We start from the raw sequence: 26,522 nt of genomic DNA on the forward strand, positions 1-26,522 counted from the left end.
TCGAATACTATTCCGTTAATAGAAATTTTGCTTATTGTGACCTTAAAAATTTAGGAGTCCGACTAATATTTTATGTTGGATTAATGGTTGCATCCCATATATATAAACTGGTATATTTTTGGCATTTCTCATCAAGGGTCATCGTCCTTCCAAGGGAAAATATATATCAAACTATAACAATCGTGGGCCCACTTTAGAACGACACATTCTAGATTTGGTCGTTGCCACCTTTAAGTCGAATGATATTTACCCCAGCCGAGGTCTTATGATTTCCATAGCACGATGAGACTAAGGTTCCCATGACATCCTTAGATTAACTCATTCGAGGTACCGTTCGCTTTGCCCTATCCCTTATCAGCCTCTCAGTTTTGTTTTTTAGTGTACAAATAGGCACTTTTCTGGGAGGTTGCTTAGTGCTTTAACTTGAGCTTATTTAATTTTGGAGTTCCAAAGCAAAACTTATTATTACGTCAAAATGCGCCTTCATGAGTTAATTCTATTTTTCATATATATATATATTCTAATATCACTTTCCCTCCTGTTCAGTTTCAGTTCATTTTGGCCCCTTTGTCATTTTAAAAGCCTATTAGAAGCCATGCCTTATCTAGGCCTTTTGGCCCTAGCGATCACTCCCCACCCTCGTTGGATTGGGTGATTATAGTTTTTTATTGCCATCTTTTCCTCTTTTCTCATCTGATGTAACTTTGCCTCTGTTTGTGAAGTAACTCAGCTTATAACTGTCGTATAGTGTCTTGATTCTGCAATTATGAGGGGAAAAGCGAAAAGAAGGTATGAAAAGAGATATGGTCAATTGGGTGGAAAGGGACTTCTGGATTATCTGCTCACTCTACAACTGAAGAAGTCGCTCAAGGAATCGATGGAACTGGTCTCACTGCCATTGTCACAGGCCTGTTATTATCATGTCCGTGCTTTTCGCCCTTTTCTTTTCAACTTATTCCCTTTCTTGAAGAAGATGGTCGAATGAAAATGCATACTTTAATAAGTTCTGACCATCTCAATCATGCTTCCTTGGAAGGGTTTATGGCGAATTACTGGTACTGGGAAACTTTTGACTTCGCCTGTCATATTTGCATTGAAATATATGTTTTGTTAAAGGGACTAAACTGAATTTATAATTGAATGTCTTTGGATTGCTGCTTGTGGAATGCTCGGGGAATGTCATTAGGATCTGCAAACCGTTTGTCTAGCATGGATTGAGATGTTGTAATTGATGGACGCAGATGATTAAGGAGAAAATTATGATTGGTTGCACTAGGGCTGATTTGATATGGTCTTGGTTCGTAACTTGATATCTGATTTGGATGTCAAAAATGAAATTTTCGAGTAATTGTCTTATCAACGTGTTTCAGTTATGCTGTAATTTTTTTCCCCGAATAGATTAATCATTTCATTCTTAATTCTTAAATTACTTGTGAAATGTTGAAGCCTTCCTCTTTGTATAATATTTCAAATAAAAATTATGGCATTTTGCGCTTTGCAGGGTCGGTAGTGTAAATTCCTAGATGCACATGTTGATGACATTGACTTCTCTAATTACTTTCAGGTTGCGTTTGGCAGTCGGAATAAAATTCGGGATAAGATATGTTTATCCTATCCTACGTTTGGTGCTCACTCAGGACATGATAAAGTCGAATATAGGGGGGATATAAACAAGATAAAATTATCTCATGGGGGAGATGGGATAAAGTTGGATAAGATTTCTAATATCCATACTAAGAAAGTTATTTTTCTTGAATAACAAAATTATTAAATTAATAAAATTGAAATTATATTTTAATATAAATAATATTTGAATTATAATTTAAGAAATTAAAAATTAAAAATTATTTTTAATTAACCTATTTTAATTTAGAGGGGAGTTGGGTTTCAGAAAATCTTGGTTTCATCGCTAAGAGAGACTTCATAAAGATAATCTATCTTAGAGGCATTTGAAACACGAAATTCTGGAGGTGTTGAGGATGAAGATGAGGGAGCAAGAGAATCTTATATATATTTATTATATATTTAGGTATTTTTGTATTTTAGGTATGTTAGTATAGTTTATTATTTGATAAAATTTTATTAAAGAATGATGAAAGGCGAAAAGAGATATAATAAAGAAAATAATATAAAAAAGAGGAAAAATAAAATAAAAATAAATAAAGGAATAGTGTTACGAAAGATTTTCACCATCTCCGTTTATGAACATTTAGGTTCATTTATAATGATATGTCGTTTATATATAATAAAAAAAAATGTAGATGATATGATGTAAACATATTCGACTTTAATATTGTGATTCACCAAACGATCGACATGATATAAAAAAAAATCCCAGGATTTTATATCCTATCCTATCGAGTCATATCCCAATTAAAAATCCGGACGACCAAACATAGCCTCAAGGTATAAGTTATTGCCTGTTTGAAGCGATTATAAACTGTTAATTCATGACAACTTTTATACCCTTGCGTCAATCGGACTTGAGATGTCAATCCCTAATTTTTCTAGTTACTTCAACTTTATTGAAGATCGCATGCTTTTGCGTGCCTCCAATGGTATTGGCATGGAGACTACAAGAGTTTTTGCATACGTATATAATTAATGTTATAATATGTCTCAAATTTAAGTCTATTAAACAATACATAATCTAAATAAGTTAGAATAGTCAACCACATAATTTCGTGGGACTAATATGATTTTGTGTAGGGGTGAGCATTGGTTTAGGGTCAACCTTGGACCGGCCCTGGATCGGCCTAACCCTGCCAGTCCTAGTCCAGTTCCTAAGGAGATTGGGTCGGTCCTTGGTTTTAGAATTCCTGGATCAACATTGTGCGGGTTGGTCATCGGTCTTGAGAGTTCTGGATCGGTCAAACCCAGACCAACCCTGACTATATATATATAATATTATTTATAAAAACCTTAAAATAAACGGTATCAATAATATTAAACAACTCTTTAGTAAGAAGTTTAAGTAATTTTACATTATTATTTAAGGACTTAGATTTTTAATGTCTTTTACAACGTCAATAGTCATAATTTATGAAGGAGAAATTTTTTTTTGTGAGGAGTCCTCATGGCGTCCGAAAGGTATAAATAGCTCATTGTGGCATCATCTTCTAGTATTGATTCTCTTCTATCTTATTTGTCCTCTTAGTCTTCAAAAGAAACAACTTTTCCGCTCACCACTTGACATTTGCCTCACTCGCTTTGGGTTAGTCATGCTCCTTGTTGCTCGATGCTCGCTTGGTTTGTTGCTTCTGGCTCGATATTCAATGCTCATTATGTTCAATACTCACCCCACTTGACCCTCACTGCTTGCCTTTCTTAGCTGACCTCGCTCATCATCGAACCCATTGGGTCGGTATGGTCCTTGGTTGCGTTTTTAAGGAGTATAAAAAATGAAATAAAAAATTATTAGTTGGTCGTGGGTTGACCCTAAAACTGGACCGAATCCATTGGGTTAATTCAGTCCTCAATTGCTTTTTTAAGAAGTACAAAAAATGAAATAAAAAATTATTGGTTAGTCTTAGGTTGACTCTGAAACAAAACCGAACCCATTGAGTCAGTTCGGTCCTCAATCGCTTTTTTAAGAAGTCCAAAAAATGAAATAAAAAATTATTGATCGGTCCCGGGTTGACCCTGGAACCGAATCGAACCCATTGGGTCAGTCCAATCCTCGGTCCCAAGCTTAATAGAGTTGTCCTTGGTCCCAAAAATTGAGGACTAACACTGTGTAGGTTGGTCCTAGGGTTAGGGGGTGGACCGGCCCAACCTAGACCATTCTCACCCCTAATTTTGTGGGACTTCTTCTCAATCCAGTTGTACATGATCGCATTAATGATCAACCGAAATTGTAAGTAGAAGATTGCACGTGAATTTCATTTTATTGCATTTCATTTAATGCTCGGCTCCTACATATAGGTTGCATTTATGAGCCCCAATAATGGAGAAATTAAATACGCTTGTAGCCTTTCAGGTCACATGCCCAAGCTAGGCCCTGTTTGGTAACTGGCCAAATAGTGAAAATTTATATTCTTTTGTTCCTGAAAGTAGATTTGGAACATAAATCCATTTGCTAAAATTTTTGTTTCCGGGAATAAATTTCTATTTTTTTGTTCACGAAAGTAGATTTGAAACAAAATTGAGAAGTAGAAAAAAGTTGATTCTTTGTTCCAGGGAACAATTCTAGAATCAAGTCAATCTTTGTTTTCCTTTCTTCTCTTCTTTCTTCTTGTTCTTCTTCCCTCTCTCTTGTTCTTCAAGTGTTGCCACCACCGCCATTGCTGTTTGCCACTGCCGCCACCCCCCGTCGTTTGCCGCCCACCGCCGCTGGTCACTAAAGGCTCACCAGGCTAGGGCGAGGTTCAACAAGGCCTAGCAAGCTCGCCGGTGGCCAGGCAGGCCTCACCCGGCCACCAGCTAGCCCCGCCAACGGTTGGGCGAGGCCGCTCACCTAGCCAAAGCTTGGCCGACGAGGCGCGGCCTTGCCGAGGGCTGGCGACGCTCCAGTGAGGTCATCAATCCTTGTCTGGCTGGTCACCGGTCATCCCAAGGCTGGCAACCAGCGGACGTTGAAGAAGAATAAGAGAAAGAAAAAAAAAAATTATAAAATTATAAAAAAAAAAAATGATTTGAATTAGAAATTTTCATAACGGTACCAAATGCAATTCTATTCCAAAAATAAAAATTTACCAAACGTATTAAAATGCTTAGAAATTGTTCCTAGGAACAAAATAAAAAGAATCATTTTTTATAAGAAATTATTCCCAGGGAACATAATAAAAAAAATCATTTATGATAAAAAATTGTTCCCGGAGGAAAATAAACATTACCAAACAGACCCTTAGACTTTTGGACTTGGAAAATGATAATTTATGGATTAATATTATAAAAAAAATTAAATTAATACATTTGTAAGAATTTTAAGATATATTTGTAACAAATTTATTTTATATGAATTTTTTGACTTCTAAAAATCGTAAACCGATGCATCCATTTAATTTCCATTAAATTAAATTAATATCGTGAAAAACCTCAATTTGAAAGTAAAACTCTAAATTGATATATCATTTAACTCAGTAATTTAACGGTAAAATTTAATAAAAATTAGTAAATGATAAATTTATTACAGATATACTGATTTAGAATTTTTTACGATGCCGTTGTTCGGTGGAGCTTTATGTTATGCAGTTTTTTTTTTTTTTTTTTTTTTTTTGGGGGTCGAACCTCCTTGTAGCTTGAAGAGCATGTGATGTCGGCAGTGTGACTGGTGGCCAGATAAAACAAACAAAAGGAATGAAAGTTGGTGATGGCTCTCTTTCTCTAAAGAAATCACGATGGTTTGCAAGAAATGGTGGGAGGCTTCGCCCGACTATAAATGGAGAAGAATCATCGTTATTGAAGTGTGCATTTGAGCACCGAGAGGAAAGCAAACTCTGAGACCGCACAAAGAAATTGTGCAGAGAGTTCTTCTTGTGAGGGTTTGCTCTTTGTAATTTTTTTAAATGAGATTTCACTAGGAATTATGAGGAATTAAACATTGGATGAGTTATTTGGATATAATTGGGGGATGAAAAATATCAAGAGTTTGAGTGTTGAAGTAATCATGATCTCCGTTGTGTCGTTTGTTTCTTTAGTAGAATTCCATACTGCTCTCTTCGTAAACGTAGATACTAATATTCAAACCGAACGATGTCTCTTTTCCTTTTCTTTCCTTCCGACTATTTTACCAATTCTCTTCTATTAGATTACACGAGTTCTTGTTTCAAAGCATCACGTCTCAAACTCTGGATCAACTGACTAACTTACGCGAGCACTGATTTCTCCTAGTTTTGATCTGTTGAGGATCTTGCATGACAATCCTTGTTATTTCAGATTTGCAAAGTTGTGCGTGAGTCATATAACTTGCCTTCTCCTGAAATGTTTTTCCAGGTCACTTTCTTCTGACAAATCTTTTTTTTTTTTTTTGGACGTAACGAAGAAAACGTCACAGGAAAGCAACACAGAAGGAAGGATAGTTAATCTGTCCACGGAGGCTCCCTGCTTTTGCATGCCGTAAAGATATTCGTTTTGACCAAATCAGTAACAAACCAGAGTAAGAAAAGCAGCTCTGTCTTGAGGATGATTGTTTTTACTTCTATTTTATGCTCTGGCAATCATTTTTCAGCCTGGTGCATCCATTTTATTCAAGTTGGATTTTGTCGATGTCTTACAAGTACCTGATAATTGCAGGTGCAATGGTACGGGCCTATGGCACTCGATGCTCGCAAACGTATTACATGCTAATGACCTCGATGCTATAAAGTTTCTCACTATCGGTGCTCCCGTCCTCCTTGACGCTAACTGGAGGCATGAAAAACATGATATAAAGATCACACCCGACACACCGTCCGGTGAGTAATAAATATCTCTTCTAAACGTCTACTATGCATCCAAGAATTACTCATTTTAAATCAGAAACATCGAATCATACATTGATAGTCCATTCTATTTATCAATTTGTATACTCACCAATGGTCTATTCTCCTAATATATCTTATTCCTTATCACATCTTAAGGCCTTAAAGGTGACTCGTATGAAACTTACATCATCATGTGATTCTTAACCTTTGTGTGGTACAAAGCCCTAAAAGTGGCTTCCAGGTAACTTGCATCCTTATATTACACTTAGCCCTTGCAGTGTATGCATACTTAGAACTCTTCACTAAGTTCACAACGATCATGAAAATCAATCTATCATCCCAAATAATTCACAAAACTAATCTAGAATTTGTCATAAATTGATTTTTCAAACCAACCCATATTACATTTTACAATAAAATACATATCATAAACCAAAAATATATATTTTTCACAACTCATTTCATTGGTCAAAATATCTTTCGTACAAACACATTTCAAGTCATTTAAGAGTTTATTTCATGAACTAGGTTTATTAAGCAGAATACACATATACACATATACATACATACATACATACATAAATACATACACATATATATATATATATATATATATATATATATATATATATATAACCTTTCACTATATTTTTATTAAAATGCTTCTCATGCCATTCACAGATACACAAGGTAGTAAATGTTCAATCTAGAATTTTATGTAAAAAAAAAAAAAAAAAATCTTAAACTTATTGCACTTCGCTAATTTAATTTTAAATATTTTTACGTTTTATCAATTAAGTTCATTCGGTCAATTTTAGTTGGAAATTACTGATGTAGATATTCAACGTCCTACTCGACACAACCGACACTAACATGGAGAATTTTATAATAATATTTAATTTTTATTTTTATTTTTTGGTAGAAATTTTTCTTTTCTTTTTTTTTTTTTTTCCTTTTCTTCTCTTTTCCTTCTTTACTTTTTTTTTTTTTTTTACTATGGTTGGTGAGGGCTACCGAGCCCTTTACCATAACTTGGGCACCAGTCTCACTCGCTGCTACAATGACATCACCTAGATCAAGGTGAGGGCTATGGCCTAAGGTCAATAAGGGAGTCACAACCTTCACCAATAGCCAGCAAGAGCTTTGCTACCTCCACCTAGTCACCAATGAGAGACTAATAACCCTCATCTGCCACAGTAAAAAAAAAAAAGGAAAAGAAAAGAAGAAAAAGAGAAGAAAATAAAATAAAAAATTATTCACGTCGCATCGATCGAACCACATTCATCAACAATTTTCAGCCACAATAGTTGAGTGAACTCAATTGAAAAAAAAAAACCTCTAAGATTTAGTTGGCATAATTAAAAGATTTAAATTGAATTGACAAAAGTCTAATAGATATATGACATTTTTGGTAATCTTCCCAACAAAAATATGCCACTTCTTAACTCATAATATAATTAATCCATTTTTATAACAAAAGTTTTATAAATTCAACAAAGAGATAGCACTACTCAATTGGGAATCCCTAAAACTAAATAACAGAGGTTGCTTGAGCAAATGCATTCCTAATTCTATCAATTAATTAAACAAAGATATAAAAAATTCCAGTAATACACTACTCTAATAGATAACTCAACTAAACTACGGTTAATCATTGATCAATTAACTCCTATGCACTAATGAAAAACTCGTTTACAACAAATATTTATCTTTTTTCTGTCAAGCATATTGTTCATTATGCATAATTCGCACACAAAACTTCAGAATTTTCACTCCAATCAAACCGTCAATTGAAATTGATTTTTATCAAACCCTATGACTCCATAACGCCATAAACTATCATATATATATAGCTCGACAACTCCTCAATTGAACATCACAGTTTAAAAGTCACATAATTCCAAATTTGTGACCCAACCTCGACAATTGCTTCTATTAAATGAATAATGAGCTTGAGTACTTACTAGGTATCACCATTCGGAGTTGATTTGGCTTATCGAGAAGTCCAAAACGGCTACTCACGATCTCTTTCTTTTTATCTTTTCCTCTTCAAGGATGAGCTCTACTTCCCTTTCCCTTTCTTTGTTTTTGTCGCCATGGTTCTATTTTCTTTTACCCTTCAGTTGCATCGAAGCTATTGAAGTAGATTGGAGAATGGATTAAAAGGGCTGGAGCTATTTTGCTTGAGCTTGTTGGGCCCAACCGTTATCCCACAAACAATATTTCTCGTAACAATAAGATTTACTTAATGAAATTATGTTTTTATTTCATCCTAATTTTACGCTGACGACTTTTTGAGAATAAATAAGTTCATACAAAATATTGATAAATAAAAATGATAATTAATCACTTTAAAGAATCTCAGTTATAGAAACGTGCAGGTAAACATATTTTTCCTCATGAAGTGACGGTCTTACACTATTATTGGGAAAAAGAAAATTACACACGAGACGTGAAAGTGTGAGAAATCTGTAGAAATTGATGATATTAAATAAGCAACATAATTAAGCAGACTAATCAATGATAAAGTGAATTGACACCGCTCTAAAGCAATAGTGTCTCGATTTATTATTTTTTTCTCTATTGGTAATAAGGGAATGTGTGTGTTCATATTCATAAGACAATAAGGGGATCTCACAGCTGTAACTCAATTTGTAGGGACATTCAAAACCTCTTCGAATAAAATGGCTTTATTTAGGCTATGTTGGTTTCGCTAAAAGTGAATTATAAAAAATCAAAAAATAATCATTTGTATGGTTTGAAATAATTAATCAATGAAAAATATTATCATGACTGGAAATAATTTATGTCTATGCATTTCATTGACAATGAAAATATTTTTAATTCATTCATTTTTATAAACGACACAAGAGTCATTTTTAGAAAAATTTCCAAATCATTTATTAAAGCATTTATATAGCGAAGGCAATCAAATTGTTGATTGTTAGCAAATTATAGCTTCATTCATAGATCCAATTGAGTTTTCCATTCTAGAGTCTATGATATGTAATCTCAAATAGGTTTTTTTTTTTCTTTTTTGATAATCGAGGATCCTCTTGAACCCCCTCACGGGGTCACAAGGCCCTAGTAGTGCCTCGATGGCACATTCGGACCAACGTTAGTACCTCGGGAGAAATTAGCACTGGACTCCACCACCATGGCCCCCTTACGGGGTCACAAGACCCTAATAGCACCTTGATGGCACATTCGGACCAACGTCAGTACCTCGGGAGAAATTAGCACAGAGCCTCCCATCATAGCCCCTCATTTACAACGCTAGTACTGCGGGGCTTCGAATTCTCAACTTTGACAATAAATGAGAGACTCTCAACCAACGCAGAGTTCTCTATTGTTTTATTGCAAAGTACAAGAAGACGAGCGTGCAGCCCTTGCCATATGCAGACATTCAACTAATGCGGAGAAATGCAATGAAAATTCTTTTTCGTGAGTATATCAAAATAAGACGTGAAGTAGACATCTCTTTTCAGGCGCCTTAGTTAGCATGTGCTCTCATAAGTTACTTTCCAAGCCGCAATCAAGGCATTGTCGTCAAGGGGCCTTCCCCCCCTCTCTTCTTTTCTCCATCATCTTCTCCTTTCTACTTCTGCCACGAATCAAACCAAACAACGGCAGCGATGTGACGGCTTGTATTTAGTGCGGACTTAGCTCAAACGATGGCGAATTAAGTCCGACCAATCCATGCGACAAGTCTATTTTTTCCACTCGCGTCCAACGTATGAAACGGGTATAGCCTTGGTCATTTCTCATTAAGGACCGTCATTCTTAGGAAAAACATCGCTTTCGTAATTCCTGCACCTACCGAACCGACTGTCGGCTTCGCTTCCGGAACGGCATATCCCGCGCTTTCCGGAAGACGTCGGCCCTCTTCTCTTCTCCGTTTCTGCTTCCCATATTTTCCTCCTTTCTTCACTGGTACAACGTTGCCTCCGTCTGTGAAGCAACTCTCTTGTGTGTCTTGAATCTGCAACTAAGAGGGGAAGAGCGAAAAGATAGAAAAGATGTGGATCATTGGGTGGAAAGGGCCTTCTGGATACTCTGCTCGCTCTACAGCTGAAGAAGTCACTGAGGGAATCGATGGCACTGGTTTGACTGCCATTGTCACAGGTCTTGTTATAGTTATTTCTGGGCTTTCCTCCCTTCTTTAAGCTTATTCCAAGAATCTAAATCACGCTTCCTTAAAAGGGTACATGTTGAATTACTGGCACTGGGAAACTCTCGACTTCACCTGTCATATTTGCTGAGACATCAATGTTTTTTTTTCCGGAGACTAAACTGAGTTTAGAACTGGTCGTCTGTGGATTGCTTGGGGAATGTCATTAGGATAATACAAACCGTTCGTCTAGTATGGGTCGAGATGTTTTTAAATGGTGGATGAGTAAAATTATGATTGGCTGCAATAAAGTTGATTTGAGATGGTCTTGGTTCATTGCTTGACTAGGGTGGTGCAAATGAAATTTTCTGTAGTCTGGTTAATGTGTTTCAGTTATGCTGTAAATTTTTTCTAAACAGATCCATCATTTCATTGTCAATTCTTAGATTAATTGTGAAACGTCAAAGCCTTCCACTTTTTATAATATTTCAAACGAAGATTATGGCATTTTGCGTTTGCGGGTCCAGTAGGGTAAATTCCTAGATGCACATGTTGATGACACCGACTTCTCTAATTGCTTTCAGGATATAAGTTGTTTTCCGTCTACAACAAGTACCAACCGTTAATAATGACAACCTTCATGCTCGTGTCAATCTGACTTGAGATGCTAATCCCTACTCTTTCTAGTTACTTCAATTTCACAGAGGACTGCTATGCTTTCAGGTGCCAATAGTGGTATTGGCATGGAGACTGTAAGAGTTCTAGCATTACGTGGAGTCCATGTAGTGATGGCCGTGAGGAAAGTGGATGCTGGTAGGAGTGTCAAAGAAGCTATACTTGAGGAACTCCCATCTGCTAAGATTGATGTGATGGAGTTGGATCTCAGCTCTATGGAATCTGTTAGGAAATTTGCGTCAGATTATCAATCATCTGCTCTTCCCTTGAATCTCCTTATGTAAGAAATCTTAATCATTTCATAAAAATGTGTTACGGCCTAAACATTCAAAAAAACTGTCACTTGATTTCTCTTGACCTCCATCCAGCAAATGCTGAATGGAGAGTCACATGCTGAGTGTTTTTCAATTTCACACTTCACGAATTTGGTTGTGCACGGTCTCCTGAACATCTGAGCTTGAGTTGATCATTTGTTGGATCACATGCGAGGAACGCAGAATGGTAATTTTTTCTCTTTATTGGAAGTAATAATGCAGGGGTAATGGCATGCCCCTTCACGCTTTCCCAAGACAACATAGAACTACAGTTTGCAACAAACCATCTAGGTATGTCATGTATATGTTTCACTCCTGAATTTCCAGGACCAACATCCCCTTGTATGAGCTTTTGTTCCAAAGCATCAAGTCTCATACTCTGGATCAATTGCACTTACTCTAGCATTGATTTTTTTAGTTTGGATCTGTTGAGGATCTTGTATAACAATCCTTGCAATTTCAGATTTGCAAAGTTGTGTGTGAGTCATATAACTTTCCTTCTCCTGAAATGTTTTTCCAGGTCATTTTCTTCTGACAAATCTTTTGCTGGACTTGATGAAGAAAACGTCACAGGAAAGCAATACAGAAGGAAGGATTATTATTCTGTCCTCAGAGGCTCACCGCTTTGCAGACCGTGAAGGTATTCGTTTTGACAAAATCAATAACGAATCAGAGTAAGAAAAGCAGCTCTGTCTTGAGGATGATTCTTTTTCCTTCTATTTCATGCTATAGCAATCATTTTTCAGTCTGGCGCATCCATTTTATTCAAGTTGGATTTTGTTGATGCCTTACAAGTACCTGCAAATTGCAGGTACAGTAGTCTGCAAGCCTATGCACAGTCGAAGCTTGCAAACATATTACATGCTAACGAGCTTGCAAGGCGCTTAAAGGTGAGGTTCATACTTACGTATTCTATTCTTTTAAAGTGCATTTGCATAACAAGAACGCTTGTCTTTGTTTTTTCTCGTCCTAAAGACTCTTATCTTTAAATTTGCAAGTGACCGTACATGTTACATGACTGTGATTCTGCTTGTTATCTGCTATAGCGCTTCGTGTTCTGTGTATCTACCCTCAGTAGACCCTTTAATATGGGAGCGGCAAGCACTGGGATGCCCCCTATATTTTCTTGAGATTTTCTATTTCTCAGTGTCAATTTCCATGGCTCATTCCCTCTCGTTTTCTCAAATATAAAGCTGTAAATTGAATTTTTCTTAATCAAACAGGAAGAAGGGGTGCAGATAACTGCTAATTCACTTCATCCCGGAGGTATAGCGACGAATATTTTTCGCCACAATGGCATTCTCAATGGTAAGTCTACTTGTAGAGCGAGTAGCATTATGGATGCAATGGCTAAGAAAGGGTTGGTGGCATCATGATAAAATTTTGTGCCATGTGCAAACTTGTCAAATGAAGGACTTAAAAGGAGAGGCTTGTTCTCAATTGAGCGAACAGATTATGCTCTTCGAGATATTTGACCTTCACATATAATAACTTGGTCAAATTGCTCGCCGTTCCATCCATTATAAAACTTGTTTCTTATCACTGCTTTCTTACCTCTGGCCTTTGCATATGCAGTACTTGCTTCTCTTGGGAAATTGTTCCTAAAAAATGTTCCACAGGTATGCCAATTTCTGCATATGTCTGCAGTCAGCCTGACAATACAAGCCCTTTAGTTAGTGTTACTCACTGAATTTGGTTGCTCAATAAAAATGAACACAGGGAGCGGCAACTACATGCTATTTGGCTCTGCACCCACAGGTGAAAGGGGTCAGTGGCGAATACTTTATGAACAGTAATAAAGCCAAAGCAAGCTCTCTCGCACAAGATGCAGAACTGGGGAAGAAACTATGGGATTTCAGCATAAGCCTGACCAATCCTCAATAGAAGGGTTCTGCTTGAACAGATTTGTCTGTTGTTCTTTTAGTTAACACCAAGTCTTTTCTGAACTAGATATGAAGAAGCTTCACTGAGACGAGCATTTGATTTAAAGATGTTGGAAAGTCCATATTCTCAAATTTCTCTGAACACAATTGGTGAAATAGGAGATGATGGAATGAGTGAATTACTGTTTGTGGATGCTGCAGACTGCAGTACTACCTATTGTCTGTACCATTACTTCTTGATTAGTAGTTCTTGGTATCTGAAGACATTCATATTTTTGCTCCAGTGACATGGAAATCACAGAAAACCAAGTTGCCAAAGGGAAAATTGGTGTGAATATAGTGCCAAAATATCTGGTGAACAAACAGTTTTGCGAAAGCACATTTAGACGTCACTCTTTGACATAGTTAACATTAGCATGCATAACTTGAAAAAATTTCTTCTGTGTTCCACTCATTTTGAAGCTGTCTTTCTTCTTTTGAGACCAGGACTCCCACTTCCTTTTTCACAATAAGTCTAGTCTCGTGAATGATCATTAAGTTTAGAATTATTGGTAACTTAGGCTTTGATACCAGTATTGTGTGGTTTTAAGTCTCACTTACCCTAAAAATTAACTTCAATGGTGATACTTTCCCCTCGCATTAATAAATTAACTACAGGCCCCTTTCATAACAAATATGGGATAACCCCAATAATCTCCCCTTTACACATCGGACCTTGGGTCGGAGCAACAAAAACCCATATCTCCCATGTAACGGTTAGATCCAAAATTGTCGGTAAATTGAACTCTGATACCACTTTGTTGGAAAGAATTGAACAACAATTCACCAAGAACTAACCCACCCCAGCATCAATTTATTTCCCAAAACTAAGTCAACCAAAATCAACTTAACCCCAACAACCAACAATATATTTCAATTATACAACCTTAAAAATATATATATATATATAAAAAATATATATATATATATATATAATGCTAAAACATTAAAGAGACAAGACAACAACACCATACCAACCACTCTGATACTAGTGTTGAGTGGCATTACATCTCTCCCAAAAGTTAGTTCATAGAGTTTTTCATAAACTTATAACCGATCACCGGCCTTTTCCACAATCAATATGAGATAGTCCTAACAATAAGTCCATATAGAATATCAATAAATACAAATGATAATTAACCAGTAAAAAGAATATTATTTATAGAAAATATGTTAATATTTTTCTTTAAGGAGGGATAATCTTATACTCTTATTTCAAAAAAGAAAAGTGCAGATTAGAAATTGAGAAATCTATAGAAACTGATGATATCAAAGAAGCAGCATAATTAAGTAGATTAATCGATAATGAAGTGAATCGGCACAGCTCTAAAGCAATATTATTTGACGAATTTTTTTTTCTATTATCATTTTATTCTCTATTGGTAATTAGGGAATTTGTACGCTCATAATCACAAGACAATTAAAGAATCTCACAGCCATTACTCAATTTATAGGGATACTCGAAACCTCTTCGAATAAATTGGCTTTATATGAATTGAAGCATTTGTACGGAGAAGGCAATCGGATTGCCGGTCGTTAGCAAATTATGGCATCGAATAGAGATATCCACCCAAAGGTCTTTAGTCCAATCTCGTTAAGTGTTAAAGTTAGCATTTTTGCCCGTTTCTATTACAATAAATAACAAGATGAGCACAATCACCAACCACGGTGGCTTCGCTGGTAAGTCTTCCCCACCGTGGAGGACCCACTGACCCCTTTTAGAAGGGAGAGGGTTCGACTCACCGCGGAGACACTTGGCATCTTACCCGTTCTACGGGGGTGGTAAGTCCTCCCGTGAGGCTCTAGTGTTTACCTCCTGTCACCCCGAGCCTATCGAGGCTGTCCGTGTTGATACGGTATAAGGGTTTGCTGAGTCATAAAAAAAAATGAAAAATAAAAAATAATAAGATGAGCGCATTACCACATTATGTCCGAATATCACGTTAAAAGGGATAAATGCAATGAAATTTCTTTTGCCTCGAATTCTATTCCTTCGCTCATCATGATGGCCCTACTAATTTAGTGCTGAATTGAGTCGCCCCGATCTTTACGCCAAGATCCACGGTAGCATGCGCGCATCCGATCTGGTACAACGTTGGCATTATTCACGAGGGGTCACCGTCATTCCGGTGGAACAGCGACGTCACTTTCAGCACCTGGTCGAAAACGATCGTGGGCCCACTCCAGGATGGCGAATTCTTGATTTGGTACTTGGCCCTTTTTAAGTCAAACAATGTTAGATCCTACAATTTTCGAAGGACGATGGCGCCCTTCTCTGTCACCGATTCCCATCTCTTCCTCCCTTTTCCGCTGATATAAATTTGCCTCTTGTCTCTGAGGCAACTTTCTTTTTGGGCCCTTATATTTGCCACTGACTGTTGTGTTGTTTCTTGAATCTGCAATTAAGAGGGAAACAGCAGGAAAAGAAAAGAGAAAAGATGTGGATTTTTGGGTGGAAGGGGCCTTCTGGGTTCTCTGCTCGCTCTACAGCCGAAGAAGTGACTCAGGGAATCGATGGAACTGGTCTCACTGCCGTTGTCACAGGTCTTGTTATCATAGTATCTGTGCTTTTCCCCCTATTTTAGCTTATTCCCTTTCTTGATGAAGATGATCGGATAAAAATTGCAAACTTTAACGCTTACAAAGAATCTCAATTGTGCTTCCTCAAAAGGGTTTTTGTCGAATTGCTGGTAAAGGGAAACTCTTGACTTCGTCTGTCATCTTTGCAGGTAAATCAATGTTTTGATACAGGGGCCAAACTGAGTTTAGAATTGGTTGTCTGTGGATTGCTGCTTGTGGAATGATTGGTGAATGTTATTAGGATAATACAAACCGTTTGTCTAGCATGGGTTGAGGTGTTGTTTACTGTTATGTTTAGATGATTTAGGAGAAAATTATGATTGGTCGCATTAGGGTTGATTTGAGATGGTCTTGCTTCATAGCTTGATATTGGCGACGAAAATTAAATTTCTGGTAATTGTCCGATCAACGTGTTTCAGTTATGCTGTTATTTTTCCCAAATAGACCAATCATTTCATTCTCAATTCTTGGATTACTTGTGAAAAGTCTTAAGTGTTCCACTTATTGAAATATTTCAAATAAAGATTATGTCATTTTGTGTTTGCGAATTTGGTAGGGTAAATTACTAGAGGTACATGTTGATGACACCAACTTCTCAAATGGCTTTCATGACGACCTTCATATCGCTGTGTCGATCTGACTTGAGATGCTCGTCTCTATTCCTTCTAGTTACTTCAATTTTACAGAGGATCGCTATGCTTTCAGGTACCTCTAGTGGTATTGGCATGGAGACTGCAAGAGTTCTTGCTTTACATGGAGTCCATGTTGTTATGGCCATGAGGAACGTGGATGCTGGTAGGAGTGTCAAAGAAGCTATACTTCAGGAACTCCCATCTGCTAAGCTTGATGTGATGGAGTTGGATCTCAGCTCTATGGAATCTATTAGAAAATTTGCGTCAGATTATCAATCATCAGCTCTTCCCTTGAATCTCCTTATGTAAGAAATCTTAATCATTTCACAAAATGTGTTATGGCCCTAAACATTCAAAAAACTGTCAGTAAATTGCTCGACCGCCATCTAGCAAATGCTGAATGATGAGTCATAGGCTGAGTGCTTTTAATTTCACACTTTTACAAATTTGAGCATGTTCATGCTCCTGATGATTTGAGCAAGTTGAGCTTTTGTTGACTTACGTGTTAGGAATGCAGTATGATAATGTTTTGTGCCTTTGGAAGTAATAATGCAGGGGTAATGGCATGCCCCTTCACACTTTCCCAAGACAACATAGAACTACAGTTTGCAACAAACCATATAGGTATGTCCTAAATAGGTTTCACTCCCGAATTTCCATGACCGACATCCTCTTTTATTAGATTATATGAGTTATTTTTTTCAAAGCATCAATTCTTGAACTCTGGATCAATTGATTAACTTACATCAGCATTGATTTTTGTAGTTTTTGATACTGTTGAGGAACTTGTTTAACATTCCTTGTTACTTCAGTCCTTGCAAAGTTGCGTGCGAGTCATATGGCTTACCTTCTTCTGAAATGTTTTTCCAGGTCATTTTCTTCTTACAAATCTTTTGTTGGAGACAATGAAGAAAACTTCAGAGGAAAGCAATACAGAAGGAAGGATAGTTAACCTGTCGTCAGAGGCTCACCGCTTTGCATACCAGGAAGGAATTCGATTTGACAAAATCAATAACGAATCAGAGTAAGAAAGGAAAGCTCTATCTGAAGGATGATTTTTTGTTTCCTTCTATTTTCAGGCTATAGCAGTCATTTTTCAGTCTGGCGCATCCACTTTATTTAAGTCGGATTTTGTTTTGTCTTACAAGTACATGATAACTGCAGGTACACTCCTATAAAAGCCTATGGACAGTCGAAGCTCGCAAACATATTACATGCTAACGAGCTGGCAAGGCACTTGAAGGTAAGGTTCAAATTTTTGTGTTCTATTCTTCTAACTTGCATTTGCATAACAAGAATTCTTGTCTTTTTTTTTTCTTGTCCTGGGGACTATTATTAAATTTTAGTTAGCATACATGTTACATGACTCTGATTCTGGTTGTTAATTGCTATAGCATTTCGTGTTCCGTATATCTACCCCATTTAGACCCTTCAATACTGGTGCCACATGCACTGGGACGCCCTTTAATTTTCTTGAAATTTCTCTTTCTCAGTGTCAATTTCCATGGCTCACTCCTTCTTGTATTCATGAATTAGCTGTAAATTGATTTTTTCTTAATCGAACAGGAAGAAGGGGTGCAGATAACTGCTAATTCACTTCATCCTGGAACTATACCAGCGACCAATCTTGCTCGTCACCATAGCATTCTCAATGGTAAGTCTACATGTCGGGCAAGAAGCATTATTGATGCCATGGCTAAGAAATGGGTGGTGGCATCATGATAAAATTCTGTGCGACATCCAAACTTGTCATATGAAGGGCTTAAACAAGAGGCTTGTTCTTAATTGAGCAAACAGATTTTGCTTTTCGAGATATCAGACTCTGATATTAGAACTTGGTCAAATTACTCACCATTCCATCCATTTTAAAACTTCTTAATTCTAATCAATGGTTTCTTTCCTCTGGCATATGCAGCGTTTGCTAACCTTGGAAAATTGTTCCTAAAAAATGTTGCACAGGTATGCCAATTTCTGCTTACATCTGCTGTCAGCGTGACAAAATTTTCTCAACTGAGCCCTTTAAACCGTGTTATTCACTGAATTTGGTTGCTAAAAAATAACGAATGCAGGGAGCAGCAACTACATGCTATGTGGCTCTGCACCCACAAGTGAAAGGGATTAGTGGCGAATACTTCATGGATAGTAATAAAGCCAAAGGAAGCTCTCTCGCACAAGATGCCGAACTGGGAAAGAAACTATGGGATTTCAGCATAAGCCTGACTGTTCCTAAATAGTAGGGTTCTGCTTGAAAAGATTGTCTGTTATTCTTTTAGTCCAGTGAACCTAGTCGTTTCTGAACTAGATAGTAAGAACCATATATTGTTAACTTCACTGAGACAAGCATTTGAGTCAAACATGTTGTAAAGTCTGCACTTATTGTCGAATTTATCTGGACAAATTGTTGGTTAAATAGGAGATGATGGAATGAGTGTTTTACTGTTTGTGGATGTTGCAGAAGGTGGCAGTCTATACTATTGCTTCTTGATTAGTGTCCTTAGTTCTTGATATATCTAAAGACAGTCTTCCCACCGATAGCATGAGGGAATCACAGAAAACCAAGTTGCCGAAAGGATAAATTGGTGTGAATATTGTACTAGAATATCTGGAAAACAAATTGGTCTGTAAAAGCGCATTTAGATTTTGCTCTTTGACTTAGTTAACATTAACACGCCATGACTTGATGAAGTTTCATCCGTGCTCAAATCATTTTGAATTTGTCTTCCTTCCTTTGAGACTAGCACCACCACTTCTCTGGCTTATGCAGGAATTTCTATTACCCTTGGGAAATTCCTGTTCAAAATACTGCACAGGCTTGTGATTTTGATATAGATATAATCTAACTTTAGGGGGAGGGGGAAGGAAGACATTGAACATGAAGCCTTCTATTTTTCAAGGAGATTGTCCGGATGGAACATGTTACCAACTAATCGAAATGGGTTCGGGGAGCTGCAATGACTTCCTATGTGGCCCTGCACCCGCAAATTAAGGAAGTCGGCGATGTCTACTCCATGGACAGCAATAAGGCCAGACCAAGCTCTGTCGCTCCAGATGCATAACTGGGGTAGAAACTATGGGATCTCAGCATACACTCGACCGAACCGTAACTGTTCTGAGTTCAATAATGTTGTCTCTTTCTAGTTGTTGGAAGTTGGTTTGGGTCAGAAAACCAGGTTATTTCCTGGTTTCACTTTCATGAGCTAGATGATGCTTGTTTCGCCCCATATTTTTCTAGTCCTTGAGAGTTCAAGTCCTTTGCTAGATTAGTTCTAGTCCACCTTGCTTTTATTCTAAGTCAAGTGGTATCAAAGCCTTGCTAGCGATTTGACGAAGGCAAGAAATGGGAGTAGCGATACCAACGGTGATCATGGAAGAAGATGGAGTGCCAAACGATATAATCATCGAAGAGATCTGCTCCTCCGACGCGGAAGGCAAGTCGAAGAAGAGGAAGAAGGTGTGGCATAGGAGGAGAGTGTCCCATGAAATTAGATATCCCAAAATTCTTAAGGCGACTTCAGTATAGGAATGTTGTTAGACTGGACCTGTGAAGTGGAGAATTTTTCCAGGACAATGGATGTGCCAGAAGAAAAGCAAGTCAAACCACTTCGAAAGGCCTAATTCACTGAAAAAGTTTTGGTGACATTTTTCCCTACCGAGCCACTTCTGCACAAAGCATGTAAGAAGTTATAAGAGTATTAGAAAGCACACTAAAAATAAGGACACAAAAAAATAATGGACATTAAGGTAGCTGGATACGTTTTTCTTCTGTAAACACCCCGATGGATTATACTATTTTTTACCGATTCAAAATGAATGAAATTTGACTATCACTTCCAGTATTTATTTTTTTTTAATTTATGTAACCATTGATTTAATTATTTTTCTTTTTTAGAATTTTCTCAAAGTAGAATTTAATTATGATTTTATTCTAGCAAATCTTTAAGAGGGTTATTTTTTTTTTTTTGTTTCATCCGGTCGTCCAAGTATGATTATATAAAAATAATTAGTAAGGAAAAGTCTGGCGGTGATATGCCCAACAGAGATAAACGTACATTGATATTGGATTGTGTTAAAAAAAATGATGACATTTGAAAATTTCCGGATTCTTTTTACAATTGAACCATAAATTTGCTCAACAACATGGAAAGGATTAGGTTGCTTCGAAAATTCTCTTTTCGAAAAGTCAATACGGACATCGGTGAAATCTAAAAGAAGATTAGTGCTTTAATATGCATGGTAATGCCCACTTAAAAATAAAAAAAAAAAAAAAGAAAGAGAAAATGGGCCACTCTTAATTATGGCAAACTAGATGATACATAAAAATAGAGAAACTATAAATAAATAAATAAAGAAGAAGGAGGAAAGAGAATTTAGGGTCCAACGCTTTAAAATTCAATTGGAGATTAAGGACAATTTTGTTTATTTAGTGAAAATGCAGAGTCTATGTTATCAGGGCCACAAGGAACGTGGTGGCCGGTAAGAGCATCGGAGAAGCTACACTTACGAAACTTCCCGGCTGAGACTGAGGTCATGGGGTTGCAATGGGGTTGCATCTCAGCTCCATGCCATCCGTCAAGATATTCACTTTGAGATTATAGTTCATTTGCTCTTTCACTGAATCTCCCTATGTAAGTATCTTGGTTGATTATTAAGTACTTGTGACATGTCCCTTCCCTCTATCCTAAGACGAAGTAGAATTACAGTTTGCGACGAAGCATGAAGGTTTGTCACTGTGTGGACTTCACCCTTGCACCGGGAAAGAGTTGATGCAGTACAGTCTTTCTTGTTTTCAGCTTTGTGATACACAGCTTTTGGGTACGGAGAAGGCAATCGATGTACAGATACGTCGGCAGATATGTCAGCACGTTATGGCCTTACCCTTTGGATCATGCATGGAATATTTGTTTAGTCCATCTCAAGGTCTCAGTGCGCTCCCGTCAGGTGATAAAATTGGAGTTCCCATTATGGAGTCCACTTTGATGGCTTTTGCCCGTTTCGTTATTAAAATAAAATAAAAAATAAAAAAAGGAAGAAGAAAGATTAGCCCATTTCACGAGGAAATTATTAAATCAGCCCTAAAACCCATCTTATATGGTATGCCCATCTTATATGGTATGCTAATGTAAGCAATGATGTCCTATGTGAGCCGGCATATCAAAAAAAAATTTATAGCAACTAGACGGAATACATTGAAAATTTTATGTAAATATATAAGATTATTTCAACAAAATTGATAAATTCATGATTAAATTGACATCCGTATGATTGGTTTAAAAAAAAATCTAATAATTATATCCATATCACATTCAAACATCAAAATAGAACAAAGAAATGCAATAGAACTCTTATTTTTTATTGATTATATTTTGTTCGAGCACTTATCATGACATCACTTAGTGGGAATCGAATCGGACCAATCTTTATTTATGTAAAAAAAAAAAAAAAAATCTTTATGTCATATTCATGGTGGCAACTCCCGGGAGAATATTAGGTGAGATTCTCCTTTGCACATCGTTAATGAACCAACTCTATTGATTGGATGCCACATGTCCAAATGGGACCCATTAATTCAATTTTTTTCTCGAGGTTGCCGCTGCCAAGCTAATCCATTTTTACATGTCCAAGTGGGTATCAAAGTTGGACAGCTTTGATCAAGGTCGCCAAACCTAGCAATCGCGTTCTCGCGCTTCATGTTCTCAAAACAACAATGAGAAAGAGAGGAAGGCTCGAGATCAGTTTTTTTTTTTTTTTTTTTTTTTTTTTTTTTTTTTTTTTTTTATTTCAAGGTTGGGTGTGAGTTTACGAAGGTTTCTGCGACTTCAAGCAGGTTCACCTTCCATTTCATTCAATGACCTTGAGATTTGTCTGCAAAAGAGACATAGAACTGGAAGAGAAATTCGGCTAAGCTCTAAATTTCGACTTTGATTCCAAATCAACTGTGAAAGCTCAAGGGATTTTGTTTGCGAATTTTCCCAGTAAATTCAGTCATCTTCTCATGCCCTTCTTTGTTTGCGGAGCTTGTTAATGGAGTCTTCTTAAGCAATTTCTGGATTTATGATATGGTGCAGAAGGAAGAAGGAGCAGGGGAAGCGAGTGAGAAGGTAAAAGAGGGTAACGGAGAGGGGTTGAAGCAACGGAGGCGAGAAAAAAATTGAAATTAATAGGTGCACTGAGACAAGTGGCAGCCAATTAATGGAGTGTCACGTGTAAGGACGGTCTCACCAAATATTTTTTTGGCAACTTGCATCCCATATATTTTTACTTTGGTCAAACAAGCATGCCATAAAGAAAAAAGGCGCCTTCTTGGCGTTTTCTCGAGAAGGGTAATCGTCAATCCAAGGAGAGAAAGGATATCAAAATTTCTCCATCTGACTATATAACAATTTGGGAGCCCCCTCAAGAACCAAGACATTATTATTGAGTTTAGTCGTTGCCACTTTGAAGTCAAACAACGTTGCTCCTGCCCAGGGATCCAGAGGATGTCGACGGCTTTCTTCCTGAAGATGTGGCTTTTGGGGCGAAAGGGCCATCTGGATTCTCTGCTCGCTCCACGGCTGAAGAAGTCACTCGAGGAATCGATGGAAGTGGTCTCGCTGCCGTTGTCACAGGTCTGTCTTTGTCATGTCGGCGCTTTTCCCCACTTACTTTTCGGCTTATTGCCTTTCTTGAGGAAGATGGATTGAATAACAATGCAAACTTTAATGAGTTCCAACGATCTCGACCGTGCTTCCTTGGAAGGGTTTATGGCGAATTGCTGGTACTGGGAAACTCTGGGCTTCGCCCGTCATCTTTGCATGGAAGTCAATGTTTTTCTGCAGGGACTAAACTGAATTTATAACCGGCTGTCTGCGGATTGCTGCTTGTGGAATGCTTGAGGAATGTTACTAGGATAATACAAACCGCGTGTCTAGTATGGATTGAGATGTTGAAACTGATGGACGCAGATGATTTAGGAGAAAAGTCGTGATTGGTTGCATTAGGGCCGATTGAGATGGTGGTCGTCTCTATTCCGTCTAGTTACTTCAATTTTTAGGAGGATCGCTATGCTTTCAGGTGCCTCTAGTGGTATTGGCGTGGAGACTACAAGAGTTCTTGCTTTGCGTGGAGTCCATGTTGTTATGGCCGTGAGGAACGTGGATGCTGGTAGGAGAGTCAAAGAAGCTATACTTAAGGAACTCCCATCTGCTAAGATTGATGTGATGGAGTTGGATCTCAGCTCCATGGCATCTGTTCGGAAATTCGCATCAGACTATCAATCCTCCGCTCTTCCCTTGAATCTCCTTATGTAAGAAATCTTAATCATTTCACCGAGATGTGTTATCGCTCTAAACATTCAAAAAACTGTGACTTAATTTCTCTTGACTGCCATCTAGCAAATGCTGAATGAGCAGTCGAATGCTGAGTGCTTTTCAATTTCAAACTTTTACGAATAAGCATCCACATGCTCCTGATGAATTGACCTTGAGTTGAGCACTTGTTGGATTACTTGTTAGGAATACAGTATGACAATGTTTCTACCCTTTGAAGTAATAATGCAGGAATAATGGCATGTCCCTTCACGCTTTCCCCAGATAACATTGAACTACAGTTTGCAACAAACCATATTGGTATGTCCTATATAGGTTTCACTCATGCACATCCGCCTGTTGAGGAACTTGTATAACAGTCATTATTTCTGTCTTTGCAAAGTTGTGTGTGTCATACGGCTTGACTTCTCCTTAAATGTTTTTCCAGGTCATTTTCTTCTGACAAATCTTTTGTTGGAGACTATGAAAAAAACGTCACGGGAAAGCAATACAGAAGGAAGGATAGTTAACGTGTCCTCAGAGGGTCACCACTTTGCACACCAAGAAGGAATTCGTTTTGATAAAATCAATAGCGAATCAGAGTATGAAAAGACGGCTCTGTCTTGAGGATGATTCATCGTTTCCTTCTATATTCATGCTAAAGCAGCCATTTTTCAGTCTGGTGCATCCATTTTATTCAGGTCGGATTTTGTTGATGTCATACAAGTAACTGCTAATTGCAGATACAAGACTATGGAAGCCTATGGACAGTCGAAGCTCGCGACCATATTATATGTTAACGAGCTTGCAAGGCGCTTAAAGGTGAGGTTCATACTTACATATTATATTCTTTTAAAGTGCATTTGCATAACAAGAATGCTTGTCTTTGTTTTTTCTCGTCCTGGAGAGTCTGTCATTAAACTTTGAAGTGACCATACGCGTTACTTGACTCATGATTCTGGTTTTTTTCTGCTATAACTTTTGGTGATCCTATATCGACCCTCCTTAGACCTCTCAATAGAGGAGTTCCTTTCACTGGAACACCCTTTATATTTTCTTGAGATTTCTCTCGCTCGGTCTCAATTTCCATTGCCCATTCCTTCTTGTATTCGTGAATATTAAGCTGTAATTTGAATTTTTCTTAATTGAACAGGCAGAAGGGATGCAGATAACTGCTAATTCACTTCATCCTGGAGCTATAGCAACCAATCTTCTTCGCCATCATAGCATTCTCAATGGTAAGTCTACATGTAGATCCAGTAGCATTGTCGATGCCATGGTGAAGCAAGGTGTCGTGGTATCATGATAACATTTTGTGCCATGTGCAAACTTTGTAATATGAAGGACTTAAACAGGAGGCTTGTTCTCAATTGATCAAATGGATATTGCTTATTGAGATGCTTTGACTTTCAGATATAATAACTTGGTCAAATCGCTTGCCGTTCCATCCATTTTAAACATTCTTATTTCTCACTGATCCTTTCTTTGCTCTGGCTTATGCAGCACTCGGTAGTTTTTTCGGAAAATTGTTCCTGAAAAATGTTCAGCAGGTGTGCCCATTTCTGGTTACGTCTGCAGTCAGCGCAAAAAAATTTCCTTGGCATATGAGCCCTTAAATCCGTGTAACTCACTGAATTTGGTTGCTCAATAAAAATGAATGCAGGGAGCGGCAACTACATGCTATGTGGCTCTGCACCCACAAGTGAAAGGGGTTACTGGCGAATACTTCTCGGATTGTAATAAAGCCGAACCAAGCTCTCTCGCACAAGATGCAGAACTGGGAAAGAAACTATGGGATTTCAGCATAAGCCTGACTGATCCTAAATAATAGGGGTGTGCAACCAAACTGGTTCTATTTGAAAACTAGACTGGACCACCCAAAAAATAGGTCCGAGAATTGATTTTCGATGGAACCGATCCAGGAACAAGTTTTGAGTGAATGCCACTTGGGAACTGGACCAGATTGTTTTGTTTTGAAATTGATCTTGGAACCGGTTTAATAAGTTAAAAAGACAAAATCCCAATTTCCTTTTCCCTTAAATTTTAATCTGAACACTCTTTCGTTTTTTGTCATTTTTCGAAACTCCTCACATGTCTTTGATCTTCCCCTAAATAAGGAGTGGAGTTTCATAATTTATGTTTTATGTTTCGTGTTTATAATTGTATGTGACTACTACGTGTTAATCTTATGGATTGTTGTTTTTTGCATATAAGAATTTATGTTGTTCATTTTTCACTTTGAATTGTTTTGTTGCTCATAACCTCATATAGTTTTGCCATAAAAAAAATGAATGGAAAAAAAAAGAACAAAAAAAAAGGGAACCAAATTGGAAAAATATAGTTGGATCTAGAAGCAGTCATAGGTAAATAAGATAAGTTTTAGGGTCCAAAAACTAAAACCAGTTATAATATGATAGGTTCCAAATTCTAACTCTAGAACCACGATACCCCTACTAAATAATAGAGATCGGCTATAAAAGATTTATTCTTTTAGTCCAAAGAACCAAGTCGTTTATAAACTAGATATTAAGAGTCTACATAGTAACGTTCATATTTTTCTGTTATTTTGTTCTTTTATTTTCCGAAATAAAAAAAGAACAA

General features: G+C 37.3%; 3 protein-coding genes across 3 annotated transcripts; all 3 read left to right on the plus strand.

Annotated features, from left to right (window-relative positions):
- The first annotated feature begins 10,166 nt into the window (after nucleotides 1-10,166).
- LOC104441736 (short-chain dehydrogenase TIC 32, chloroplastic-like) lies at nucleotides 10,167-13,657 on the plus strand. Its single transcript, XM_010054943.3, has 8 exons — nucleotides 10,167-10,529; nucleotides 11,239-11,470; nucleotides 11,716-11,795; nucleotides 12,025-12,178; nucleotides 12,316-12,394; nucleotides 12,728-12,812; nucleotides 13,080-13,123; nucleotides 13,224-13,657. Exons 1-8 carry the CDS (start codon nucleotides 10,424-10,426, stop codon nucleotides 13,386-13,388), a joined length of 945 nt encoding a protein of 314 aa, XP_010053245.2. The 5' UTR covers nucleotides 10,167-10,423; the 3' UTR covers nucleotides 13,389-13,657.
- A 2,014-nt stretch (nucleotides 13,658-15,671) lies between these two features.
- LOC104441740 (short-chain dehydrogenase TIC 32, chloroplastic) lies at nucleotides 15,672-19,126 on the plus strand. The gene is made up of 8 exons (XM_010054947.3): nucleotides 15,672-15,970; nucleotides 16,712-16,943; nucleotides 17,183-17,262; nucleotides 17,509-17,662; nucleotides 17,803-17,881; nucleotides 18,205-18,292; nucleotides 18,554-18,597; nucleotides 18,708-19,126. The coding sequence occupies exons 1-8, from the start codon at nucleotides 15,865-15,867 to the stop codon at nucleotides 18,870-18,872; spliced, it is 948 nt and encodes a 315-aa protein (XP_010053249.1). The 5' UTR covers nucleotides 15,672-15,864; the 3' UTR covers nucleotides 18,873-19,126.
- Nucleotides 19,127-22,611: 3,485 nt separating this feature from the next.
- Nucleotides 22,612-25,968, plus strand: LOC104441738 (short-chain dehydrogenase TIC 32, chloroplastic-like). The gene is made up of 8 exons (XM_010054946.3): nucleotides 22,612-23,243; nucleotides 23,689-23,920; nucleotides 24,163-24,242; nucleotides 24,370-24,523; nucleotides 24,665-24,743; nucleotides 25,075-25,159; nucleotides 25,425-25,471; nucleotides 25,585-25,968. Exons 2-8 carry the CDS (start codon nucleotides 23,754-23,756, stop codon nucleotides 25,747-25,749), a joined length of 777 nt encoding a protein of 258 aa, XP_010053248.2. The 5' UTR covers nucleotides 22,612-23,243; nucleotides 23,689-23,753; the 3' UTR covers nucleotides 25,750-25,968.
- Nucleotides 25,969-26,522: the final 554 nt, after the last annotated feature.

Source organism: Eucalyptus grandis, chromosome 4 (assembly GCF_016545825.1).
Source record: "Eucalyptus grandis isolate ANBG69807.140 chromosome 4, ASM1654582v1, whole genome shotgun sequence".
NCBI classification, from domain to species: domain Eukaryota; kingdom Viridiplantae; phylum Streptophyta; class Magnoliopsida; order Myrtales; family Myrtaceae; genus Eucalyptus; species Eucalyptus grandis.